The 26,031-nt window shown below is 44.1% G+C and overlaps 1 protein-coding gene across 6 annotated transcripts in view; it reads left to right on the top strand.

The window, feature by feature from the left end:
* LOC119966509 (ATP-dependent 6-phosphofructokinase, platelet type-like) overlaps positions 1–26,031 on the top strand; it is a 131,054-nt gene that overhangs the window by 72,828 nt on the left and 32,195 nt on the right. For 4 of the 6 annotated variants that reach the window (XM_038798318.1, XM_038798315.1, XM_038798316.1 and 1 more), the window contains exons 6-15: positions 138–182; positions 296–404; positions 4,079–4,174; positions 6,239–6,331; positions 7,380–7,505; positions 8,178–8,242; positions 11,307–11,373; positions 21,301–21,447; positions 24,254–24,324; positions 25,798–25,885. In XM_038798318.1, coding sequence (XP_038654246.1) covers positions 138–182; positions 296–404; positions 4,079–4,174; positions 6,239–6,331; positions 7,380–7,505; positions 8,178–8,242; positions 11,307–11,373; positions 21,301–21,447; positions 24,254–24,324; positions 25,798–25,885 — 907 coding nt within the window. Of the gene's footprint in view, positions 1–137; positions 183–295; positions 405–3,699; positions 3,796–4,078; positions 4,175–6,238; positions 6,332–7,379; positions 7,506–8,177; positions 8,243–11,306; positions 11,374–21,300; positions 21,448–24,253; positions 24,325–25,797; positions 25,886–26,031 lie in introns of all 6 variants that reach the window. The other 2 variants (XM_038798317.1, XM_038798314.1) reach the window with 1 other exon arrangement.

The following is a 26,031-nucleotide window of genomic DNA, read 5'->3' as shown; positions in this document are numbered from 1 at the left end:
ACGTGCGACTTAGCTGGTCATAGCCGCAACCGGAAGTCCCTGCAACGTACTTCTTAATCTTTAAGCTTTTGTTACTGTAGATGTGAGACAGCAATTATAAAGTAATTAACACAAACTCTTTCACCAATGTTTTGCAGCCATCAGAGGACCTTTGTACTGGAGGTGATGGGCAGACACTGTGGGTGAGCAAACAAACTTTTGTGACATGACTGGTAGATTTTGAGATCAGTTTGATTGCCGTTATTGGAAATCTTTTTTTAAAACTGAAATTTAGTGAAGTATGTCTTGCTTTTAGGTACCTAGCTCTAGTAAGTGCCTTGGCCTCTGGTGCAGACTGGGTATTCATCCCTGAAAGCCCTCCAGGAGAAGGCTGGGAGGATCAGATGTGTCAGAAACTCACGGAGGTAAAACATTTTGCATCAAGGCATGACATTGCTGAAAAAGTTCAATAAAACATTTTAGAAATTCTAAACTTTGTAAAAACATTGAATTTGAAATTGGTGGACGTGGCAAACTGTATATTGGATAGCCATAAGATCCATAGAATTCCTACAGTCCAGATGGAGGTCATTCAGCCCATTGAGTCTGCAACGACCCTCTGAAAGAGAATGCTACCTCATCCCACGCCCCCACTCTATCCCCGCAACCCAGTAACTCCACCTAACTTGCACATTTTTGGACACTAAGGAGCAATTTAGCATGGCCAATGAAATGAAATGAAAATTGCGTATTGTCACAAGTAGGCTTCAATGAAGTTACTGTGAAAAGCCCCTAGGCGCCACATTCCGGCGCCTGTCCGGGGAGGCTGGTACGGGAATCGAACCATGCTGCTGGCCTGCTTTAAAAGCCAGCGATTTAGCCCAGTGAGCTAAACCAGCCCCTATGCACCCAACTTGCACATCTTTGGACTGTGGGAGGGAACCCGAGGAAACCCACGCAGACACGGGGAGAATGTGCCAGGCAGTCACCCAAAGCGGAATCAAACCTGGCTCCCTGGCACTGTGAGCAGTGTCTAACCACTCTGTCGCCACTATTTTGGTAGTATCTTAAACGCATGCCAATGAACCAATGAGTGTCACGGGTAACAGAAACCATAGGATCAGAATATTACCATTTTGGTTCACTTTTCATTATATAATTGAACTTCTGCTTTTGGGATTTGTTGGAAGTGGGGGTGGGACTTGTGCATCCAGTTTGTATCAATTTAAAAAAATAAATTTAGAGTACCCAATTCTCTTTTTTTCCAATTAAGGGGCAACCATAAGGGGCGTGGCCAATCCACCTACCCTACACATCTTTTTGAGTTGTTGGGGTCAGACCCTCGCAGACACGGGGAGCATGTGTAAACTCCACACAGACAGTGACCCAAGGCCAGGATCGAACCCGGGTCTGTGGTGCCGTGAGGCAGCAGTGCTAACCACTGCTCCACTGTGCTGCACTGAGTTTGTGCCCATTTTTTATAGGTCAACGGGGTCTTCCTGACTCTGTGAATCCAACCCTAGATGTTTTTTTGTATTCTGTTGAGTTACTTTCATGATCTGGGAGGCCATCTCAATCTCTGGAATTAATACCTTCTCAGAATGTATTTTAACCTTTATTGATTGATCTGAGACAGTTATGTTTTTTTAATAGTATTTGGTGTATCCATCTTCATTTATAAGAATTCTGATCGTTATGGCACATTTGTGTCTTTCAATTGTTGACAATCTCTCTTTGGTCCTCTACTCTTTCCCCCGTTAATGTACTACCTCCTGGTGATGTCACAAAATCATACTAACAAATGAAGCTAATTTGGGCCATCAAAATTCACCAGTGCAAAGTGATCATGATGTACCCCTGCTGCTGTATCTGGGATTGTTCCACATGATTTTTTTCAATCAATCCCGAAGTTAGTATTAGTTTTGCAGGCATCCCTTTGTAGGTATGTTGTTGGCTCCCAAGTTCGTGTGGACGATTTCCAACAATACCTCTCTACAACTTCTGTTATCCTCCAGCTATACATTAGAAAGACCATGCTATCACTTTCAGTCACTGCAATAAGCTGTGTTCCCTTGCCATTCATTCTACCCATTCTCCCTCGTCAGTAGCTTGCTGAAACTGGACTAGAAACTTTGCATTGTACCTTCTACGCATTCAAAAATCTGAAAAGACTTTTTATCCTTTTTAGCTTCCTTTATCACAACACATTTATTTTAGACTTTCTTCTGCTTCCTGGTATTCTTTAGAATGAGAGTGTTGAGTTGCTGGCAAAAGATATTTGAGGAACTTCCTGAGGTGACACCCAGTAGTTTTAATTGTTTACCCAGTAGTTTAATTGTTTATTTTGCTATTGGGTGAAATTCTCTGCCTCTCAACGCCGCAAGCGCGAACTGCAATCGGGCAGAGAATCTGGCGTTGGGCCAAAATCGGGGTCCACACCCGACGTGAACTCAGGAGCCATACTTCGGTGTCTCACTGGTGGCACTAATGAGGTTCATGCCCCCTGACAGCCACGGCATGCAAAACCGGCATTTTCATACATTTAAATATGATTAGTGGGTTGGACACAGTATATTCCGCCCTTGCGCAATGCTCCTCTCCTCTCAGGCGGCGGTCTCGCTGATGTGAATTACTACTAGCATTGACAAAAGTGGACTGGCTGCTATGGCCGAGAAGGGGGAGTGGGAGGCTAAAAAAACTCTGAAAAACTCTTGAAAACCGCTGGGCTTGCTTCAGTCTGTCTTTTAAACCCCGCTGTCACCGCCTCCCAGGCAGTGTTCAGGAGGGCAGTCTTGAGTCTGCGGCCTATGCTGGGGAAGAGGGTGTCCCTCCACTCCTCACTGGCATGGAGCTGTGGGTCCACCTCAATCACTCAACCTCATTGGCTGAGGTGGGGGGAGGGGGGGGGTTGGCGGTGGTGGGGGGGGGCAGGTCTCTGAGCTTGGTGGCTGTAGTGAGTGTGTGATAAGTGGAGCACTTAAAAACACCACCAGCTGTCAGACCCATTGGCATTAACTCTGGCCCCAATGATGAAATCGCCCTGAGCTGGAAATTGTTCGGATATCGCACCATCAGTGTACTGGCCCATTAACATGTCCTGAATTGTTCCCCGAATAGTACCCCCAACGTGAGCGTGAACCGCACGCAATCCTAGATCGTGGGGATAACCTAATTATTTTTCTTACACTTCCTAATTGGCCAGTCAAGATGGGAAATTCTCATATTGTGTACTGCTTATGAATTTTACAAAGTTCCCAAAATTAGTCAATCTATTTCTTCCCAGGTTCCTCAGCCAAATCTGATTTTAATATAGTTTTTTTTAACCCTTTCCAACTGCTTGTAGAATGGAAGTAGAGGAGCTTGCACTGTAACTTGATCAAGATTTCTTCAAAACTGATGTCTTCACTATAATACCTTAATTTTAAATATTTCTGGAAAAGAAAGTTCTTTTTGGTTGCTGATTGAGAAATGATAGTGATTGGTGCTTACGGTGAAATCTATACAGTTTTGTGAAATTCCTACCGTTGCTATCTCATTCTAAATAAATCTGGGAGCATGTTCAACGATCAGAACAATGGAATAATGTTGCACATGCAATTTTAAATCATTTGGAGCCGAATTAAACGTTTTGATGGAACAGCCTTTGAAGATAAATTTATGGTGGCTGTCCTTTAAAGTAACAGTGTTCATTTTTCCAGTATTTCTTTGTGCGTTCTTTAGAGCCGGTCCCAGGGCACCAGGTTGAGCATTATCATTGTTGCAGAAGGAGCCACTGACGGAGAAGGAAAAGCAATTTCTTCCAATGTTGTTAAGGATGTGAGTACCTGAAGGGGGTAAAAAAAACAGGCAGAGAAGGAGCATGTAAGCTGCCGGTAGTTTCACTCCTGGGGTATTCTTCCGCTTTGCTGAATGCAGTGACCGCTTTCACACCATGAGATGTCTTCCTTTTTTCTACTAAAAGGGAAAGGCAGTTAAATGGAGAAATTGCAGGGATTTCCATTCTTCGAGAAGACTCCTAGGAAGGAAGCTATAATGGCAGAAAGTGCTCTGATGCCTGAATTTTGATGTTGTGCCATGTATTCTTTATTTTTCTTATCAGAATCGTGCCCGAATGAAAAGGCTGAATATCATAATTATATCAGAAGGGGCAATAGATTGTGACAACAAACCTATAACCTCTGACATGATTAAAGATGTGAGTACTGGCCACCTTGTGGTACAACTCCTGCTCTGACCAACTGTTGAAAGGCTACTTTTTTTTTCCTGCCTGCATTTGGAAAGCTTTTGTGTGTAATTGTAACATTACTGTTGCATGCACCTCTACCCAATCAATAGTTTGACCCTTCACCTTCCCATTTGTATTTGTTGCTTTTCCTTTGCTTTTCGTTGTGTAATGTGATACTTGTATTTTTTTTAGTGGAGAAGCTTGGGGGCAAGATTAAGAGCAGTTCAGACTGAATCGGTTCAAAACTGCATGTGCATGTAAATAAAAGCAAAATACTGCAAATGCTGGAGATCTGAAATAAAAACTGAAAATGCTGGAAAAAAAAACCTCAGCAGGTCTGGCAGCACCTGTGGAGAGAGAAACAGAGTTCAGAGGAAGAGTCATATTTGACTCAAAACGTTTAACTCTGTTTCTCTTTGCACACATGCTGCCAAGGCCCACTGACGTTTTCCAGCATTTTCTGGTTTTATGGCATGTGCATGTATCTTGAATCAAAATTAAATAATTATTTTTTTTTAAACAAAATGCTGCATGTGATAAAGAGCTTTAAAAAAACCTTGTTAAATGCAAGCTGTGGAGGATGTGTTTGTGTCTTCTGTTCCGCTCTCTTCCTCCCTCCAGCACACATCCTGTGCTTTACGGGGAGGAGTCGGAGACTGGAGGTATGACACCAGCAGAATTTTATTTACTTTGCCTGCAAGGTTCAGGAAAGAGCCTCTGTGTTTTTTTTTACAGCTACTGAATCCTGATATCCCATTCCTCTGGGACTATTGGTAGTGTATACATCCAAAATGTTATTTTAAAACATTAAAAAAAAAAATTCCTACAGTGTGGATGAAATTGAAGTAGTAATTTATAATGAATGGTGCCGAGTATTTCACTCCCAATAATCTTTTTAGAATTTCTAGGTAATGGGATATTTTGTTCCTGGGTACTATAATCGGGACATGATGTGGTCCTGCAGGAGTTGAACTCCAGAGTTGTGTACTTCTCTCTGGTAGCTCTTGTGTTCTTGATGCTACAAATAATCTATTTTGGGGATTAAGATTATACAGAACTTTAATTGTGTCTCTGTTAGTTTTAAATAATTTGAAATAATTTCTTGGCGATTTAACCCCTTAACTTGTCAGCTCTCATGATGGATCGAATTAAAAATGTCTTTCATCTATACCTGTGTCCATCAAAAGGCAACCTTATAACCTGGAGTAGAAAGGATGCATTTCCTTGGGTTACAAATGTTGAGAAGATGACTTTAGCCAAGTAGCAACAATATTTTTCCAACTTGCTTTAAAAAGGAGTAAATGCTTGGGACTTCCCAAAAATTAAAAATTTGGTTAACAAAACTTGGTAAGGTTCCTCCTATTCCTGCCAGTTAATTAGATCTGTAAACAACCAAATCTTAAGCATGTTTATTTACATGTGCTTCTGTGCTTTGATGCTTCTTCTGCTGAAGCAACTGTTAAAAGCAAATTACTCGGCAGATCGAAAAGAACAATTCGTCCACCGGACAGACTAACTCTGTGAGCCACCACCCCCGCCAGACTCGATTTTTTTCACAGGGGGTGAATGTGGGGAATGAGATTCACACGATATTATAATCTGTATATATATGTATCAATATTGTAAGTGCAGTTGCATTACCTGACCACCAGGGGGAGTAGCTCTGTGAGTACTCTAGAGTTTGTACTGGGCTCCTCCCTTGGCTCCGCCAAGGACTCCTCCCCCTGGAGCTGCTGTATAAAGATCCGTGCCACAGGATCAGCCAGCCAGTTCACCAAAAGTTCAACGGCTAACAGGCTGGCTCTGTTGTAAGTATATTAAAACCGCTATTCTAATCCTACAAGCACGTGTCCGTAGAATTGTTGGTTCCAACACTTACATATGTGGTTAACATTGTGCAAGTGTGAAATACAAGCATGCAAATTGATTCCATTGAGTTTTCCTTCTCTTGTACTAGCCTTGTTAGCAGGCTTTGTCAGATTCATCTTTTAAGTATCTTACAGATAATTTTACATTCCCAACAATTTCTGACAGCTCGTAGTCAAACGGCTGGGCTTTGACACACGTGTGACTATCTTGGGGCATGTCCAACGAGGAGGCACACCTTCTGCATTCGATCGCATCCTGGTAAGTAAACAGAATTGTCTTTCTCAAACAAACTTGGGTATTTTAACGGAGGCAGAATAATAAGTACTCCGGGACAAGAAGCCATTCAGCTCCTCAAACCTATTTTGGTATTTTATGGCTAATCTATATTTTAGCCCCATCTTGCATTCCACCTATGGTTCCATAACCCTTAATCTTGCATATTAAAAAAATCAACCTTGTGGGCTCATTTGACCAAAACTCAACAACTCTTTGGAGGAGAGAGTTATAGAATTCCACTACCCTTTGACTATGCTTTTCCTGGTAAGGATACAATCTCTTGTTTCCTGACCAGAGGAAATAGTTTCTCTCTATCCACCTTATTTTCTCCTTTCATTGACTTGAAAACACTTCAGTTGAATCATAGTGTGATCTTTTTTTATAGGGATTGCAATCCTAGTCAAGTACTGCTGACTAAGATCATGTTTGTTTAACGCAATGCTTTTCACATTACAAAAGAGTGTGTCCTCCAAATCAACTATGGTGTTTCCCAGTTAAAAGTTGAGACCATCATACCATCGATTGGTTTCTTGATTGGCTCATCTGTTTTGTTCTTTCAGTCTTGGTGATATCCTGCACTAGTTAGTTTCTCAATAAAATCTAGTTGAGAAACCTCTTCATAATCATTCCTTGACTATCCGATTGTTTCAGTGGCGGTGCTGTCATCTTGGAGTATAGAATTCCTGTTGTGCAAAAAGAGGCCATTCAGACCATCGCATATGCACCAACCATCTGAAAGAGCACCCTACCTGGGTGCTGTGAGGCAGCAGTGTTAACCACTCCCCCCTTAAGAATTAAGAAGGCTGTGTGTTCTGGTCTTTTTTGAGGCTTGAACATTTAACCAAAATTGATATTTCATTGCAGTACTGAGTGTTTTTCTTTTGAAAAGTAATCCTGCAGTTTCCCTCCATTCAAAAGTAATTTATTAACTGTTGTGTAGTTCAGATTTCCTGAGGATATTAAAAAGTGCTTTATTGCTGCCAGTTCTTTTTTGAAGCACTCCTGCTTTTGTGCATGTTCCGTGACCTAGGCCAGTAGAATGGGAGTAGAAGCTGTGGTTGCCTTGCTAGAAGCTTCAGAAGAGACTCCAGCCTGTGTTGTGTCGCTGTCTGGGAACCAGGCCATTCGAGTTCCCCTACTAGAGTGCGTACAGATGGTAAGTAGTGAATATGAGCCAATAGCACTGTCCTTAAGCGTGATCAGGTGATTTTTTTTTTGTTTTTGGCAATATTGGAAGAACAGCTCGGGTTACAAGGTAAAGTTTTTTTTAAAGCTTTAGGTCTCAAAAATGTTTTTATTTATGCTTTGATTGTTTCATCAGATGTTTGCTGTCTTGATCTCATTGAAATCTGAATACTTTATGAATATTTTATATCGAGCAGAATTAATTCTAGGAGTCATTTGTAGGCAACTTCTCACATTTACAATCTGTAATGAAAAAAACAACAAAAGTACAGCACAAGAACAGGCCCTTCAGCCCTTCAAGCCTATGCTGATCATGATGCCCTAACTTTTTTTTAAAAAATCCTTCGCCCCTTACTCTGTCCGTATCCCTCTGTTTCCCCTCTATTCACGTCCACCCAGATGCATCTTAAATGTTCCTCTTGCAGCGCGTTCCAGGCACCCACCACTCTCTACATGAAAAAAGTACCCTGCACATTTCCCTTAAACTTTTCCCTTCTCGCCTTGAACCTGTCCCTGCTTTGGAAAGTTTTACTAGATTAAAGGTGCTATATAAATACAAGTTCTAGTTGTAAATGGAGATTGTAACCTCAGTAGTTTGGAATTTGTAACTATCACATTTTATTTCCTTAAAATGTTATTTTAGACTCAGGAAGTACAAAAGGCCATGGATGAAAGGAAGTTTGCTGAAGCAGTGAAACTGCGAGGCAGGTAAGACTCCGTTGAAAAATGGGGCTCATTAGCATCCTTTTTTGGGGTACTGTGCTCCCGTTCACTTGTGGATTGTACGGATGTCATATTGGGAAAGATGTTAATGCACATGCGGTGAAAGTTTGCTGAAAGTATCCAGAACAGGCAGATCATGACATTGATCACTGTGAAACGCTGATATAGCTCCAGCTCTGCTATTTTGAAATTCAACACTCCAGCTAACCTCTTCTCTTAATCTCTCACAGTTGAGCCTGTATTCAGCAGCAGGAAGAGCCCCTCTACCTGAACTATGTTCAGGTTATTTGCTGGTTGATTTCTTTTGGCTGTTTTTATGATTCTACAAGTGCTGGTGCTTTCTCTTGTAGATTTTTGCATCATGAGGTAGAGAGTGGCAGAGAACTTGGGCTGGATTCGGGCCGGGACGGAGAATCGCCAGGGACCGGCGTGAATCTTGCCCTCGCTGTCTCCCGAAGTCTCCGGCACCAGAGATTCGGCGGGGGTGAGAATTGCGCCGCGCCGGTCGGCGGGCCCCTCCCTGCCGATTCTCCGGCCCGCAATGGGCCGAAGTCCTGCTGCTGTAATGCCGGTCCCGCCAGCATGAATCAAGCCACCTCCCTTACCGGCAGGACTGGCGGTGCCGCCGGGCTCCGGGGTCCTGGGGGGGGGGGCACGGGGCGATCTGGCCCTGGGGAGTGCCCCCACGGTGGCCTGGCCCGCGATCGGGGACCACCGATCCGCGGGCAGGCCTGTGCCATGGGGGCACTCTTTTCCTTCCATGTCGGCCATCGCATTCACGATGGTCGACGCAGAAATGACCCCCTCCCCTGCGCATGCATGGGGATGACGTCAGCAGCCGCTGACGCTCCCGCGCTTGCGCGGACTTCCGCCAGCTGGCGAAGTCCCTTCAGCCCTGGCTGGCGTGGCGCCAAAGGCCTTCCACGCCAGCCAGCGGGACGGGAACCACTCTGGCGTGGGCCTAGCCCCTCAAGGGCACCTTTAGGGACGGCCCGACGCCAGAGTGGTTCACGCCACTCCATCCCGCCGGGACCCCCCGCCCTGCTGGGTAGGGGAGAATCCAGCCCCTTGTGTACACTTCAAGGCTTCATTTGCTCCTGATACTGGAATACTATTGAGTGCTCACCTTCGAACACAGCCTGTCTTGTAGAATATGCAGAGGAGGACAATCTCTGGAAGAGTAAAGGGACAAGGACTCTCTGAAAATATTTCTACCTAAACCAGCATGATGACCTATGCAGGAGATATCCATATTTCAGATTTTGCATTGCCACTGTAATCTGCCACCAGCTACAGCTAAAACCTCAAAGCTGGGCCTGGACCTCATTGCCAGTGGCTGTGAAAGAGAACTTCAAACATCTGTCTCTTTCCGGGCAGGCAACACGGTATGTCTCCAGCAGCAATTTAATGTGTGTGTGGTCTTTAGACTTTTGAGCTTGCCTATATGTCAAATCTATCTTAAAGTGAGGGAGCGGAGGGGGGGGGGGGGGGGGGGGGGGAGGTTGTCCCTTGTTCCAAGGCATGAAATACCCAATTGAGGGACCTGGTATTGAGAAGAAGAGTGATCCTTGCCCTTGCTGTCAATATCCTTTCTCCCATGACCATTATTCTGCCAACGTTCACCCCTGCCTCATTCCATCTGCGATCCTCAGCCTTGAAACCACCATCTTCCCAGTGGAACTGTCATCAGTGAGGGGCTGCCGGCCTCTGGTCAGTCGTGGTCAGTGGACGGGATTTCTGCACCAAGGGAACTTGATCCCAGGAAAGGCCTAACATTATCCAGTTAAGTGCCTGAGTGGCACTTAATTCATCCGACCTTCCATTAAAATGGTGATGCAGGGTCCACCTTCAGCTGTCAGGCGAGACCCCTGTCACCTCTATTAAATACTGTTCAATAAAAATGAATCTGATCAGTTGTTGATTTTCTTCAATGCCAGTTCTTAATTCCTCATTGTGTGATGTGGCAACAATACAATCCTTCCAAGGTCAAGAACCCTCCCAGTCTTCGTCCTGTAGGCTCTCTGTGTATTGCATTTTATCATATACATTTTATTCGACATGAGTATTCTCAATAAAAATGTTCATTTGTGTCTGTTGAAAACTTGCAAGCATGCAATATTCATACAGTTTACTCAGGTAGAATGATTTCTTTTAATGTACTAAATGATCTTTTTGAGCTGCACGCAGAATACTTTCCACTGTCCCTCGGTGCACTTGACAATAAACAAATCCAAATCAGTGATGTTTCATTAGTGTTTACTGGTTAATTACAATATAATATGTTGAGGGGAAAATACACATTTTAAATTAAAAAAAACGTGACATCAGGTTCCACAAGTAAGCTGACAAACACCCAGTTCCACTTCATCCCTTCGTTTTACTCAGCCCCTCTACTGCCTGCATGCTGTCAGACTGCTTGTTTGAAATCCAGTGCTAGGGTTTTTTTCTATTAAAAATGGGAAGATCTAAACCACTGTTTTCTGTCACCGCCACCACACCCAATTCCATTGCCATGAAATACCTCGCCACAAATTCGATTGCCCTTCTTGGTCGCACACCCATGGCTGAACCAGGCTGCACACAATTCTGGCATCCTCTCTGAAGCTGAGATTGTCTCCCAAACCTATGTCCTATACATCAGGCAGTTTACACCTCTGGACCATTCATAGAATCTTATAAAGTAAAAACATTCTTAAGACTGGACAGGAAGGTCTGAGTTATAATGAATAGTACGAAAATAAAATAAAATAGCACCTGAATGAAATTCAATGGATCTGCCAGCTCATAGTTGGCCTAGATTTAATTTTAATCTATTTATGTAAGTGCTTGGCTGCATTAAACCTACATTGGGAAATGTGCCTTCTATTTTTTAATTAGATTAAGCATTAACCCACATTCAGGAAAAGTATTTCTCCTCATTCTGCTAGTAAAATGCTGTTTTAATTTACAATACAATGTATGTAGTTGACACCAATGATGTTGAGTAACCTTTCATATCTGGAGATAGGAGTCTAGTCTGTGCTTACTTTTTAATCGTTTCTATCTGCAGGAGTTTTGAGAACAATTTAAACACTTACAAGTCATTGTCACACAAACCAAAAGAAGAGCAGCCTCCTGTAAGTCCATATTGAATTGAGACTCACTGTTACACATGATTGCTATTTCTAAAAGCCAGTAATAACTCTAGAGAATAGTAATTTGAAGCTGTACGCACTTGTGGAAGGCCTCTGCTTTATGCTACAGTGTAAGACCGGTAAAGCAGCAGCCCATTTTATGTCTACCAATTTTCATCACCAGTGGGCTCAATGGAAATGGGAGTTGGGACTGATGTAAAATAAACGGACCAGTTGCTCGTCTATTTTACAGTTCGCGCGGACATTGTCGAGATCTGCCCCAATGTTTTTTCCACCTGTAATGTTATCATTTTTGGTGTGAACCAATTCGGTCTTTTAGGGACGATGTTGACTAGCTGACATATCTGCAATCTTCGTAATCTGTTGCAGACTGCTGTACGGCTGCAACACCATATGAGTATGGCAGCGTGACACAATGGATAGCGCCGCTGTCTGACAGTGCCAGGGACCCAGATTCAATTCCAACCCTTGGGTGACTGCCTGTGTGGAACTTGCATGTGACTGCATAGGTTTTCTCCGGTTTCCTCCCACAGTTCAAAGATGTGCGGGTTAGATGGACTAGCCATGCTAAGTTGCCCCTTAGTGTCCAAAGGTTAGGTTGAGTTGTGGGGTTCTGCACTGTAGGGACTCTATGCAGCATGAGCTTCTATGACAAATCTGAGCTTGCTTGACTTCAATCTGAGCTTCCACTGCAGTGCTCAGATAGTGGGAGGTTGTATATTATGCTGGACTGGAGTTAAGACAACGATCAACATGTGACCTACTTAGCTAGGACTAAACACACACCTTCAGATTATTAATATACCAGGGAATCTCCTGCAATCAAAACAATGTTCTATTAGCCATCTATATGTAAACAAGTAATGGTAAGAAGAGTGGTGACCTCATTTTACAACACCTTAATTACAGCTTTAGTAGAGGCACTGCCTGCGCGCATTTTAAACCGGAATTATTAATATCATTACCGCAGATACAGAGTACAGTATATATAACAATTCCTTACATTCATCATAGAAACACTAGGATGGGCAGCGGCACACAGATAATAAGCATTTGGGGAATGCACACATCATCCACAGCCATACCGCTCCAGTGATGCAACCACCATCTCCTCCAGAGCGATGGACATGCAGCCATGCCTGTCATCTGCCATTGATACCTCTGCTCATGTGCACCTTGCCCTGTCAGGGAGAGAAAAGTGCCAGGGACTGTGGTGCGATATTTTTGGATGATGGGACTTTCACAATTGAATAGCTAGCCATATGTGCAAGCTGTTAGATGTGGGTGTAGCTGCGCATAAGGCAGGTATGGGGATCGAGAGGATAGAGGTGGAGGAGCCTCAACCTTTGCAATTATCTAGATGGTTTTGAGGTTTTGCAGCTTGTATGTGTGAGAGAGGTGTCCACAGGATGAATGAGAATACTGACCATTCACTGGTAGTGAAAACCATTCATATGGAGATGTGGTGGGTGGGGTAAAGGTAGTAGTAGTAGGGGACAGCTCTGTAGCCAAGAGCACAAGTCCAATAGGCTGTGTTGTCTGCCTGGTGTCATGGGTTCAGGACATCTGCTTAGGTCTGAAGAGGGTGGATCTAGTGATCGTGGTCCATGCAGGTACCAATAACATAGGTAGGACTAGGAAAGACTTTCTGCAGAGAGAGTATGAGCAGCTAGGCACTAAATTAAAAAGCAGAACCTTAAAAGAGCCACAACCAAATTAGTGTAGAGTAAATAAAATTAGGGAGCATAATGTGTGGTTCAAACAAATGGGGAAAAATTGGGCAAAGATTTGAAGATTAAGGGTGCCATGTACCTGAATGAGAACAGAGTCCCGTAGCGCGAGATTAGCCAGGTGTTTCGCGGTGCTTGAAACGCCATGAAATGCCTCACTATCTAACGCCCATTCGGGTAGATTGGGGGCCGAGGCCACACTTAACCCTGTTTTCTGCACTGAGGAATTCCTCATCAAAACTCCTCAGCGCAGCGAGAGATCAGGACACCATATCCTGGGAGGCCCCCAAGAGCGGCGTTTGTGTGAACCAGTACTGAACAGCACCAGCTGAGGTCTCCACGGTAAAGGGGATAGATACCAACACCTCGGTTACCTCCGGGAAAGGCATATTATAGTGAGACTAGTTGTCTCGATTTAATATGCAGATTTGCCAAAAAAATGTTCCTGTCCACAATGTGCGGAATTCACATCATGGCGCCTCGTGATATCTCGCTTGATCTCGAGAGGCTTAGCGTGCCAGATAGATCCCAGAAGCGACATCTACCGTCCACGTTGCGCTGCTGTGTGCCGACATTTGGGCACAACTTGATAGATTGCACCCCAAGTATAATGTGGGGAAAATGTGAAGTTGTCTACTTTGGCAGGAAGAATAGAAAAGCAGTATGTTATTTGAAAGGGGAGAGACTGCAGAGCTCTGCCATTCAGAGGAGTCTGTGTCCTGTTAAATGAATCATAAAAAATGTGGGATGCAGATACAGAAAATGGTTAAGAAAGCAAATGGATGTTGGAAAGGATTCTCTGGCACTACCCTCCAGTGGTAGGATTCCCTTTGGCCCAGCAAATCGGGCATCAGGCTGAGAGTGGGTTTCACCCCTGGTGTGAAACCCGTTGCAAGTCTCCGAGCCGGCTCCGCTGGTCCGGGGAGTTTCCTGATATCCCCGCACAGACACGGTGGGATCATGCAAATAGCTAATTGGAGCTGTTCTGAATGTAATTTATGGGCAGGACGTCTGATTTACCTTCCACCTGGGAAGCCACAGCCTGCTGGCATGAAGTGGTGCATGCCGTGAGAAACGGTGACCTGGTGGCTTGCATTCTGAGGGGTGGAAAGGGGGAGAGTTCTCTCCCTGCACATGCCTCCATGGTGCCAGGGGGGTGTCCTTCATGTGAGGTGGTGGTCAAAGAACAAGGAGAACAAAGAAAATTACGGCACAGGAACAGGCCCTTCGGCCCTCCCAGCCTGCGCCGATCCAGATCCTTTATCTAAACCTGTCTCCTATTTTCCAAGGCCTACTTCCCTCTGTTCCCCGCCCATTCATATATCTGTCCAGATGCATCTTAAATGATGCTATCGTGCCCGTCTCTACCACCTCCACTGGCAAAGCGTTCCAGGCACCCACCACCCTCTGCGTAAAAAAACTTCCCACGCACATCTCCCTTAAACTTTCCCCCTCTCACCTTGAAATCGTGACCCCTTGTAATTGACACCCCCAATCTAGGAAAAAGCTTGTTGCTATCCACCCTGTCCATACCTCTCATAAATTTGTAGACCTCAATCAGGTCCCCCCTCAACCTCCGTCTTTCCAACAAAAACAATCCTAATCTACTCAACCTTTCTTCATAGCTAGCACCCTCCATACCAGGCAACATCCTGGTGAACCTCCTCTGCACCCTCTCTAAAGCATCCACATCCTTCTGGTAATGTGGCGACCAGAACTGCACGCAGTATTCCAAATGTGGCCTAACCAAAGTCCTATACAACTGTAATATGATCTGCCGACTCTTGTACTCAATACCCCTTCCGATGAAGGCAAGCATGCTGTGTGCCTTCTTGACCACTCTATTCACCTGCGTTGCCACCTTCAGGGTACAATGGACCTGAACTCCCAGATCTCTCTGTACATCAATTTTCCCCAGGACTCTTCCATTGACCATATAGTCTGCTCTTGAATTTAATCTTCCAAAATGCATCACCTCGCATTTGCCTGGATTGAACTCATCTGCAATTTCTCTGCCCAACTCTCCAATCTATCTATATTTTGCTGTATTCTCTGACAGTCCTCCTCACTATCTGCAACTCCACCAATCTTAGTATCATCTGCAAACTTGCTAATCAGACCACCTATACCTTCCTCCAGGTCATTTATGTATATCACAAACAACAGTGGTCTGAGCACGGATCCCTGTGGAACACCACTAGTCACCCTTCTCCATTTTGAGACACTCCCTTCCACCACTACTTTCTGTCTCCTGTTGCCCAGCCAGTTCTTTATCCATCTAGCTAGTACACCCTGAACCCCATACGACTTCACTTTTTCCATCAACCTGCCATGGGAAACTTTATCAAACGCCTTACTAAAGTCCATGTATATGACATCATCAATTAACTTTGTCACTTCCTCAAAGAATTCTATTTGGTTTGTAAGACATGACCTTCCCTGCACAAAACCATGCTGCCTATCACTGATAAGTCTATTTTCTTCCAGATGTGAATAGTTCCTATCGCTCAGTATCTTCTCCCAACAGTTTGCCTACCACTGACGACAAGCTCACAGGTCTATAATTCCCTGGATTATCCCTGCTACCCTTCTTAAACAAAGGGACAACATTAGCAATTCTCCAGTCCTCCGGGACCTCACCCGTGCTCAAGGATGCTGCAAAGATATCTGTTAAGGCCCCAGCTATTTCGACCATCGCTTCCCTCAGTAACCTGGGATAGATCCCATCCGGTCCTGGGGACTTGTCCACCTTAATGTCTTTTAGAATACCCAAAACTTCCCCCTTCCGTATGACAACTTGACCTAGAGTATTTAAACATCCATCCCTAGCCTCAACATCCGTCCTGTCCCTCTCCTTGGTGAATACCGATGCAAAGTACTAATTAAGAATCTCGCCCATTTCCTTTGACTCCACGCATAAATTCCCTCTTTTGTCTTTGAGTGGGCCAATCCTTTCTCTAGTTACCCTCTTGCTCCTTATATACAAATGGGATATAAACCTTGGGATTTTCCTTAACTCTGTTAGCCAGGGATATTTCATGACCCCTTTTAGCCCTTTTTATTGCGCGTTTGGGATTCGTCCTACTTTCCCGATATTCCTCCAAAGCTTCATCAGTTTTAAGTTGCCTCGATCTTATGTTTGCTTCCTTTTTCATCTTGGCTAGTCTCCCAATTTCACCCGTCATCCATGGTTCCCTAACCTTGCCATTTCTATCCCTTACTTTCACAGGGACCTGTCTGTCCTGCCCTCTAATCAATCTTTCCTTAAAAGACTCCCACATTTCAAATATGGATTTACCCTTAAACAGCTGCTCCCAATCCACATTCCCTAGCTCCTGCTGAATTTTGTTATACTCTGCCTTTCCCCAATTTAGCACTCTTCCTTTAGGACCACTCTCGTCCTTGTCCATGAGTATTCTAAAACTTACGGAATTGTGATCGCTATTTCCAAACTAATTACCGAAACTTCAACCACCTGGCCGGGATCATTCCCCAATACCAGTTCCAGTATGGCCCCTTCCCGAGTTGGACTATTTACATACTGCTCTAAAAAACTCTCCTGGATGCTCCTTACAAACTCTGCTCCATCTACGCCTCCAACACTACACGAATCCCATTCAATGTTGGGGAAGTTAAAATCTCCCATCACAACCACCCTATTGCTCTTACATTTTTCTATAATCTGTCTGCATATTTGTACCTCTACTTCACGCTCGCTTTTGGGTGGCCTGTAGTAAAGTCCCAACAATGTTACTGCACCCTTCCTATTTCTTAGCTCCACCCAAATTGCCTCAGTGCTCGAATCCTCCACAGTGTCCTCCTTAATCACAGCTGTGATATCATCTCTGACTAGTAATGCAACTCCTCCACCCCATTTACCTCCCTCTCTATCCCTCCTGAAGCATCTATACTCTGGGATATTCAGTTGCCAGTCCTGCCCTTCCCTCAGTCAAGTCTCAGTAATACCAATAACATCATATTCCCAGGTACTAATCCAATCCCTAAATTCATCTGCATTACCTGCTACACTTCTCGCATTAAAACAAATGCACCTCAGACCACCTGACCCTTTGCGTTCATCATCTCTTCCCTGTCTACTCTTCCCCTTAGTCACATTGAGTTTATTATCTAGTACCTTACTGGCTTTAGTTGCTGCTGCTTTACTGACCTCTAACTTCCTAATCTGGTTCCCATCCCCCTGCCACATTAGTTTAAAACGTCCCCAACAGTGTTAGCAAAAGCACCCCCTTGGACATTGGTTCCAGTCCTGCCCACGTGTGGACCATCTGGTTTGTAATGGTCCCACCGCCCCCAGAACCGGTTCCAATGTCCCAAAAATCTGAACCCTCCCTCCTGCACCATCTCTCAAGCCACGTATTCATTCTGACTATTCTTGAATTTCTACTCTGACTGTCCCGTGGCACTGGTAGCAATCCTGAGATTACTAACTTTGAGGTCCTACTTTTTAACTTAACTCTTAACTCCCTAAATTCTGATTGTAAGCCCTCATCCCGTTTTCTACCTATATAGTTGGTGCCTATATGCACCACGACAACTGGCTGTTCACCCTTCCCCTTCAGTATGTCCTGCAGCCGATCGGAGACATCCCTGACCCGTGCACCCGGGCGGCAACATACCATTCGGGAGTCTCGTTTCCAACCACAGAAACACCTGTTGGGGGCTTTTGCTGGGCTTGAGGGGCTCGGGTCAGGTGTCTTTCTTGGGATGGGTCCCGTTTGGTTGCTCTTCCCATCTGCAGCCTTTAAACCCTTTAAACAGTCCATCAGGATCTCAAAAATATAGCTCTATGATAATAAAGTGAAATTGTTCCCATTGGTACCCCTAAACCCTTTTAACAACCTACGATTTGTGAGATGAAGGCAAAAATATTCCCTTTAATGTGGTGGAAACTTTGAAGTATTTTTTTTTGCTGTCAATTTCACTGCCCTATATCGTTGTCTAACCTGTCTGTATGCCTATGATCCGAAAAGCTTTGAACTGCATTGTTTACATTCAATTTCACAGACTATTACTTTTTAATTAACAGTTTCAAAGGATTGCTTATTTATGTAATTCTGCAGGGATCAGTGGAGCAGTTGTTTTTCTAACCACAATGTTGTTAAAGAAGCTGTCTCTTTGTTCCCAAGAGCTTTCAGGTGCTGAGAACAAAGAGACAGCCTTGGTTTAAAAAAACTGCAGTTCAAAAAGCAGCTGCTCATAAGAGGAAGTACTTGAGTGTTAATGGATCTCTGTGAGAGCTATATGTGTAAACAATGACAACCCATCCTTTTAAACTGCCTGGACCTGTCAATCAAAAGGCTTTTAAAAGGCAATTGTGAACATGAATATAAACAACATAGTTCAAAGCTTTTAGACTTCTAAGCTCACAGGTTTCAATGAGTTAAAGGGCAATGAAAATGACTGGAAAATTTTTTTTTAAAGGTTTTCACTACATTCATGGGAATACTTTTTCCTTCATCTCACAGATCTTTGAACTTGGCATGCTGACAGATAATATAAAGGGTTTAAGGCTGCATATGGGAAGACTTTCACTTTATTCTCTGAAAGACAGTTTTCAAAGGTATTAAAGGCTGCAGACGGGAAGACCAGCCAAACGGCCTCCATCCCTGCAAAAGCCCCCCCTCCTCTCCGCACCGTTGAGGCAAGTGTAGGAAGGGTACTCGCCCCTGGCCACCCCTCAGAGTGCAAATCACTACACTCCCATTTCTCAGGATTTGCACCGATTTACACCAGCGTGACTCATAGTTGGGAGGGACTGGCGCATCGCAGGCGGCAAGCGAACTGGGTGACCTGCCTGATAATGCATTCAAATCACTGCTAATGAGTTATTTACATGTTCCTGCTGTGTCTGGGTAAGGATATCACCAGGGTCGGCGGGAATCTAGTCAGTGCCAGCTAAGTGGGCTGGAAGACTCACTAACCAATTTGACGCCCGGCTTGAAACCCATTTTTTTGTGTCGTTTCACCCCCTTTCTCTCCCCCCCCCTGTCGTTTCACTCCCTTTCTCTCCCCCCCCCCCCCCCCCCTGTCGTTTCACCCCCTTTCTCTCCCCCCCCCCACTGATTCACCGGGCCATCAGGATTCCTGTCGCTGGCTGGCAGTCGTGAAGAGTCCCCCCACCCCATAGTCTTCAAATTGGAGAACTGTAGCCCTCATCCCCACACAGCAGTGCAGGCGGGGTTATTAAATATGTTCAAAGCCGAATTCGATAGAGTTTTGCTGAACATGGGAGTCAAGGGTTATGGAAGTAAAGTAGACAGAAAATTTGAGTTAAGGTCACAACCAAATTAGTCAGGATCATTGGAAATGGTGGAGCAGACTCAATGGGCCGAATGGCCTACTCCTCATCCTTCTACTTGTGTTCAACTACTGCAGCAGTACAGAGGGTGAGGTCAAACAATGAATATTGGGTGAGACTCGTGATTGATGGAGATTGTTGCTGTATGAGTATTTGGGGTGTAGCGGTGCCCTGCTAAGTGGCTGAGGCTAGTGTTGTAGTTGATTGGTATGGCACTTAAAGGTGCATTTACTTACTGCCCATGTGAGGCATTGAAATTTGTGGCACTACCTCAGGCCCTTGCGATTAAGCTCCTGGCATTAACTGTGGTGGCAATCTGATTCCCTCTGAATTTTTCAGTGTTTGTCAGGAGAATCTGCTGGCCCCCATTGATAGTTTGCATTTCACCTCCCTCTCCACCTCCTCCAATGCAGTTGAGAGCCAGCTATCTGCCATGTTGTGCCATTACTAAGCAATCCCCATTTCAAAACTACTTTTCCAGTGACTTCCAGCATCTGCTGCAGCTTCAATGAACCTCCCTTTAAAAGAGAGTGGCCAGCTTCAAGTCATAGAATTATAGACTTGCTACAGAGCAGAAAGAGGCTATTCGGCCGATCAAGTCTGCTCCGACCCTTCGAAGGATCACCCTACCAAGGCCCAATCCCCTAAATTATCCCTGCAACCCCACCCAACCTTTGGACAGTTAGGGTCAATTTAACATAGCCAGTCCACCTAGTCAACACATCTTTGGACTGTGGGAGGAAATTGTAGCACCCTGAGGTAACCTACACAGACACAGGGAGAACGTACAGATGCACAGAGACAATCACTCAAGGCTTGAATTGAACTCTGCTTCCTGGAGCTGTGAGACAGAAGTGTTGACTACTGTGCCACCATGCCGTCCTACCCTTGTGCAAATGTAAGGTTAATTCCACAGGGATAGAAACGTCAAGACATTATGCTAAACTGATACTGAACCTTGAGTACTGTGCACTGTTCTGATCATTTAAGTTATATAAAACACACTGGAGAGGGTGTAAAAAAACCTTCAAGGATGTCACCAGAAATATGGTGTTCATCTATCGAGATAAATGAAACAGGCTTAGTCTTTTTTCTCTGCCCACCCCAGTCCAACACCGGCATCTCCGCATCATTTTTTCTGTTGAAAAGGGAAGGCTGATAGATATAATAATTGGGGCCTTTAAAGTTATGAAAGATTGGGGATAGAATGGACAAAGAATTTTCCCACTTGTGGAGAAGAACAAAACTAGAGGCCATCAATAATTCACTCTCTAAGACATCAAATGAAATTTCAAAAGAAACCTCCCAACCCAGAAAGTGGTTAGAATGAGAATCACACTACCTCATCAGGCAATAGCACAGGTGCATTTAAGAGGAAGTTTGATGAGTACATGAGGACGGAAAGAATAGATAAGTTGATGGGGTTCGGGGCGGCATGGTGGTGCAGTGGTTAGCACTGCTGCCTCACAGCACTGAGGGCACGGGTTCGTTCTCGGCCCCGGGTCACTATCCGTGGGGAGTTTGCACATTCTCCCCGTGTCTGCGTGGGTCCCATCCCCCCAAATCCAAAGATGTGCAGCATAAATACATTGGCCATGCTAAATTGCCCCTTAATTGGAAAGAAATTAATTGGGTACTCTAAATTTTTTTTTAAAAATTGATGGGGTTCAATTAAGAAGGTTGAGAGTAGGCTTCTTTGTCTGGCGTGGACCGGTTTCTGTCCTGTAAATACTTCATAATATGTTATAACAGTTTTCTGAAATGCTTGTATACACCAAATCACCTTGTGTGCTGTCCTGTGCATGGATATCCAAATGTCTAAATTCACCTCTTGTTCTTTCCTTCTCCTTTTAATCTCAGAGCAATTTCAATGTGGCAATCCTTAACGTGGGTGCCCCAGCGGCTGGTATGAATGCGGCTGTTCGCTCTGCAGTGAGAACTGGCATTGCTCAAGGTCACAAGATGTTCGCAGTGACTGATGGGTTTGATGGTTTTATAAAAGGGCAGGTGAGTTACCCAATTGTCTAAATTATGTATGTTGCATGCAATTTCCTCTACCTGAAATGCCTACCCTTGACAAAGCCTGTTTGGTCCTCTGCGACCACCTCTGGTGCACAGCTCTCCAGCCTTTTGGCCAGGACCATTGTGAGTATTTTAGATCTATCAAAGATGCTGAAAACATAAAGTACTGAAATGGTCTGCATCATTTGTGGATGGAGGGCTAAAATGCCGAACAACCACGATTATAACTGGATTGATATGCTTGTAAGCAGAGATGGGCCTTCTAACCTGCCAGCCCAGGCCCACCTCTCCGACATGAAAATACGACAGGCAGTCTCTTCCATGGCAAAAACGGGATAGCTGAGTCGGGAAATACCCATTTCCTTGGCAAAACTTCGACAGTTAGTTTGCTTCCCTCTGTTGCAGCACTTAAATTTGTGCATTTTAGGGGGAAATATTGATGCTGCACTCAAAATTAGGTACTATCGGAATGGTTGAGAATGGGTTTGTACATCCATTGCTGATCTGAAGTATTTCTGGGAGGGGATCAATCAGCCGATACTGCTACTTCTGTGTATCAGTATTGTACAAGAATTGGTTTCTCCGCGATCTCTGGTGATACTTGTGGGGGTGGAAAAAATGGAGTTCTGAAGAAATCTTACATAAATAATTGATTTATTCTTTCATGGCTGTTTAGCACAGGGCTAAATCGCTGGCTTTGAAAGCAGACCAAGGCAGGCCAGCAGCACGGTTCGATTCCCGTGACAGCCTCCCCGAACAGGCGCCGGAATGTGGCGACTAGGCTCTTCACAGTAACTTAATTTGAAGCCTACTTGTGACAATAAGCGATTTACGTTACATTACATTACATATGGGGATCTCTGGCATTGCCACCATTTGTTGCCCACCTGAAATTCCTCTTGAACTGAGTGTCTTGCAAGGCCATCAAGTGGGCAGTTGAGTCAACTACATTGCTATGGTTCAGAGTCACATGTCGGCCAGACCAGCTAAGGATGGCAGATTACCTTCCCTGAAAGACCTTAGTGAACCAGATGGGTTTTATGATTTTTAATTACACACAAACATGCAATTTAGCCTTCATGCCAATTTTACACACATGCAATGAATACAGTGAGGTCTGATTTTCCCTGCCATAAGTCCAATTTCACTCTTGTTAAGTTGTGACTTCACTATTTATTGCGTTCAAATCCCCTTAAAGTAATTAGTGATGGCAAATGCCTAACGCCTGTGCCAACGTCGCCAACATCCCAAGAGCAAAGTGAAAAGAAGCATGCCACTGAGCATAAACTAATATTGAATTAACAGTCTCACTTAAAAAGCTGCAAGATTACCTGGTACAAGAGTGCCAATTCACACTGATGCAGAATAGCTGGCTGATGTGAGAGTTGAGAATAGAACAAGAGGGAGCTTTATTGTGTGCCTGACCATATTTGAGCAAAGTGTTCCAAACTCCGATGCTTCCAAACTCCGATACTGACACTGTATATTTTATAGAATGCCAAACATGTCACAGTAATGAGAATTTAAATTCATCACTAGTTTGAACAGGAAGACTGTCATTAGGATGCAGATTGCTTTCGGCAAAATTGGCAGTTTGCCTATAGTAAACCTAAAATAGGATCTTGCAGTTCTTTTGACTTATCGGGGAGGCTTAAATAGTTTAAGCTTTTAGTTTAGCCTGATCAACATGCTTGTTGTGTCACAGTTTTCCTTTAAAGCTAGTCCCACACTCTGCCATTTAGATTTGATCTACTTGACATTGCCACTTAGTTTAATTGAAATGTGTGCATCAGATTAATTAAAGCTGCAAGTGGATTCAGTCTCCGCAAGTGATCATCACTAATAGGAGAAATGTTTCTACCTCTGTTTCTTATTCCTATGTAATATATGAGTGGAAGATTTACCATACAACTCTGCAGTCAATATAAATATGATCCTGGATTTTCGCCTCAACCTTGTCCTCCACCATGCCAATAACCATTTCCTAAAGAACAGCCAATTCTGTCAAGTTAATTATTTATCATTGAGTGCTTTTGAGTCCGAGTTGAGTTGTTTAGTTGATTCTAGAGAGAGGTACATAACTGCATGTTTGGGATTCCCATTGCTGTAATTACTTTGGGTGGGGGAATTGTTGGAGAGTGGGCTGGTGGTTGCTGACATCAACGGACATGATTTTGAAAGACCACTTAGCTAAGTAAAGATGAAATATAACACACTATTTAAGTATAGTTTCAGGTGCATGTGGTATTCGTTAATTTGATTGATTTTCAAAGTAGATTAATTCAATCCTTTTCAGATGCAAAATGAAGCTTAAACTGGATGGCGCTTTAAGGGTCCAAATGGTTCATTTTCAAATGCAGTGTAGTCGCAAACATGTGATTCCATAATGTGTAGATAACACTGTCTTAGCTGAAGTAGTCTCTGATGAAGAAGACTTCGAACTCGCACATGCAGTTGGTTAATAACCTCGTGTACTACAGAATAATAGAACATACATTGATGCCAGAGATTTGCCATGAGATCAACAAACAAGGCAAGTTCCCAAACTCCGTTCCAGTAAATACTGAACAGAAGCAATTTTGTCATAGAGCAGTTCAGTGTTGGACCAATTTCATGCAGCCGATAACTGGTTTCTAACAAAGACTGAAGAATGGCAGCAGGTTCCATGCTCGGCCTCACAAATGGGACTCATTGCACAGCATGGAAGAATTTGAAGCCAAGGAAACAAAGATAAAGAATAAAAAAAGTTGAAAGAATACATTAAATGACGATTTTTCTCCTCTTCCCTCAGATCAAAGAAATAAAATGGGCCGATGTTGGAGGTTGGATAGGCCAAGGTGGTTCTCTTTTGGGCACCAAACGGTAAATACAGTGCTAAGAACGGTGTGTGTGTGCATGTATTTGATCCAGAGCGAATACGAATGTAAATCAGCATACTTAAATGCCATAGTTTGAGAAATAGAGGAAGTTTGATTGCCATGTGATTTCAAATGCACTCTTCTTTCATTGTAAGGGATCTGTTCAATCCAGTTAATAGTGATTGAAGTTTGAGTCAATCGATTTTTTTTCGTAATTGATATGGTTTGTTTAGCTAAGAAACAGGAGCAGGAATAGGCCATTTGATCCCCTGAACCACTCTGCCATTCGGTAAAACCTTGGCTTATCTGATGCATTCTTAACTCACTTTCCTGCCCGTCCTCCATAACCCATGACTCCCTATCAATCCGCCTCGAGCCTATTCAGTGACCTAGCCTCCACTGCTCGCTTGGGGAGAGGAAACCAAATACTAACAACCCTCAGAGAAGAAATTTCTCCTCATCTCTGTCTTAAATAGAGAGATTCTGTATTTTGAAACTATGCCTCCTAATTCTAGATTCCCCCAGGGGGGAAAACATCCTCTCAGCCTCTACCCTCTTATATGTTTCATAGAATAGAATTTACAGTGCAGAAGGAGGCAATTTGGCCCATCGAGTCTGCATCGGCCCTACACAAACCCCTGTAACCTCAACTAACCTTTTTGGACGCGAAGGGCAATTTAGCATGGCCGATCCACCTAACCTGCACATCTTTGAACTGTGGGAGGAAACCAGAGCACCTAAAGGAAACCCACGCACACACAGGGAGAATGTGCAGACTTGGCACAGGCAGTGACCAAAGCTGGGAATCGAACCTGGGACCCTGGAGCTGTGATGCAACAGCGCTAACCACTGTGCTATCATGCCGCCTCTCTAAACTCCATTAAGTATCGGCCCAACCGGCTCAATCTTTCCTCAAAAGGCTACAAATAAGTTCTTGTATCTAAGGAAATAATTGCTGATCATTTCTGTTAATGAAAGTAAGTTTTTTTTTAAAAAACGTTTTCCGTTCACATTAGAGTTCTGTAACAAATGACGAAAAGGCTTTAGGCTTTATTTTGGTGGGGTGAGGATTGGATGTGAGGAGTGTGATGACTCTGACAACATTACGTGCGGGATCCTTTAGCCTTCAGCTGTGTTTTTTCTGGCGGTGTGCCGTTTGCTGGTGGCGGGATTCTCTGCTCCCGCCGCTGTCAATGGGATTTCAAATTGAGACCACCCCACGCTGCCGGGAAACCCTTGGGTGCACGTTAGTGGCCGGCGGTCCCAGAGAATCCCGCGGCCAGTGAACGGGTGGAGAATTCCAGCCCCCACCTTTTCGGGATCTGTCAACTCCTTATCTAAACAAATTTAAGGTATGTTTGATTATTTCACCGCAGTGCAAAAGTTCTGCAAATATCCTTTGTGTTGTACATTGCGACAGGATATAATTCAGTTGCCCCTGTTTGTAATGCACCTTTTATTTGTTCATATGTCACAGTACCCTCCCTGCGAAGAATGCAGAAGCCATTGCTGAGCAAATACGTTTGCATGATATCAATGCTATTCTGATGATTGGTGGCTTTGAGGTAGGTGCTACATTTCTTCTATATTCTGAAACATGGTAAAATGCTACGTATATGATTGACATTCAAATGCCGTTCTCGAGCCAAGCGTACAAAAATAATTTGCTAAATCTGGAAAAAATATTCCGGTTTGCTGAAGGGCAGAAGAA

Source organism: Scyliorhinus canicula, chromosome 5 (assembly GCF_902713615.1).
Source record: "Scyliorhinus canicula chromosome 5, sScyCan1.1, whole genome shotgun sequence".
Classification (NCBI taxonomy): Eukaryota; Metazoa; Chordata; class Chondrichthyes; order Carcharhiniformes; family Scyliorhinidae; genus Scyliorhinus; species Scyliorhinus canicula.
The sequence above is the reverse complement of the archived record's forward strand: the minus strand, read 5'-3'. Positions and strand labels throughout refer to the sequence as shown.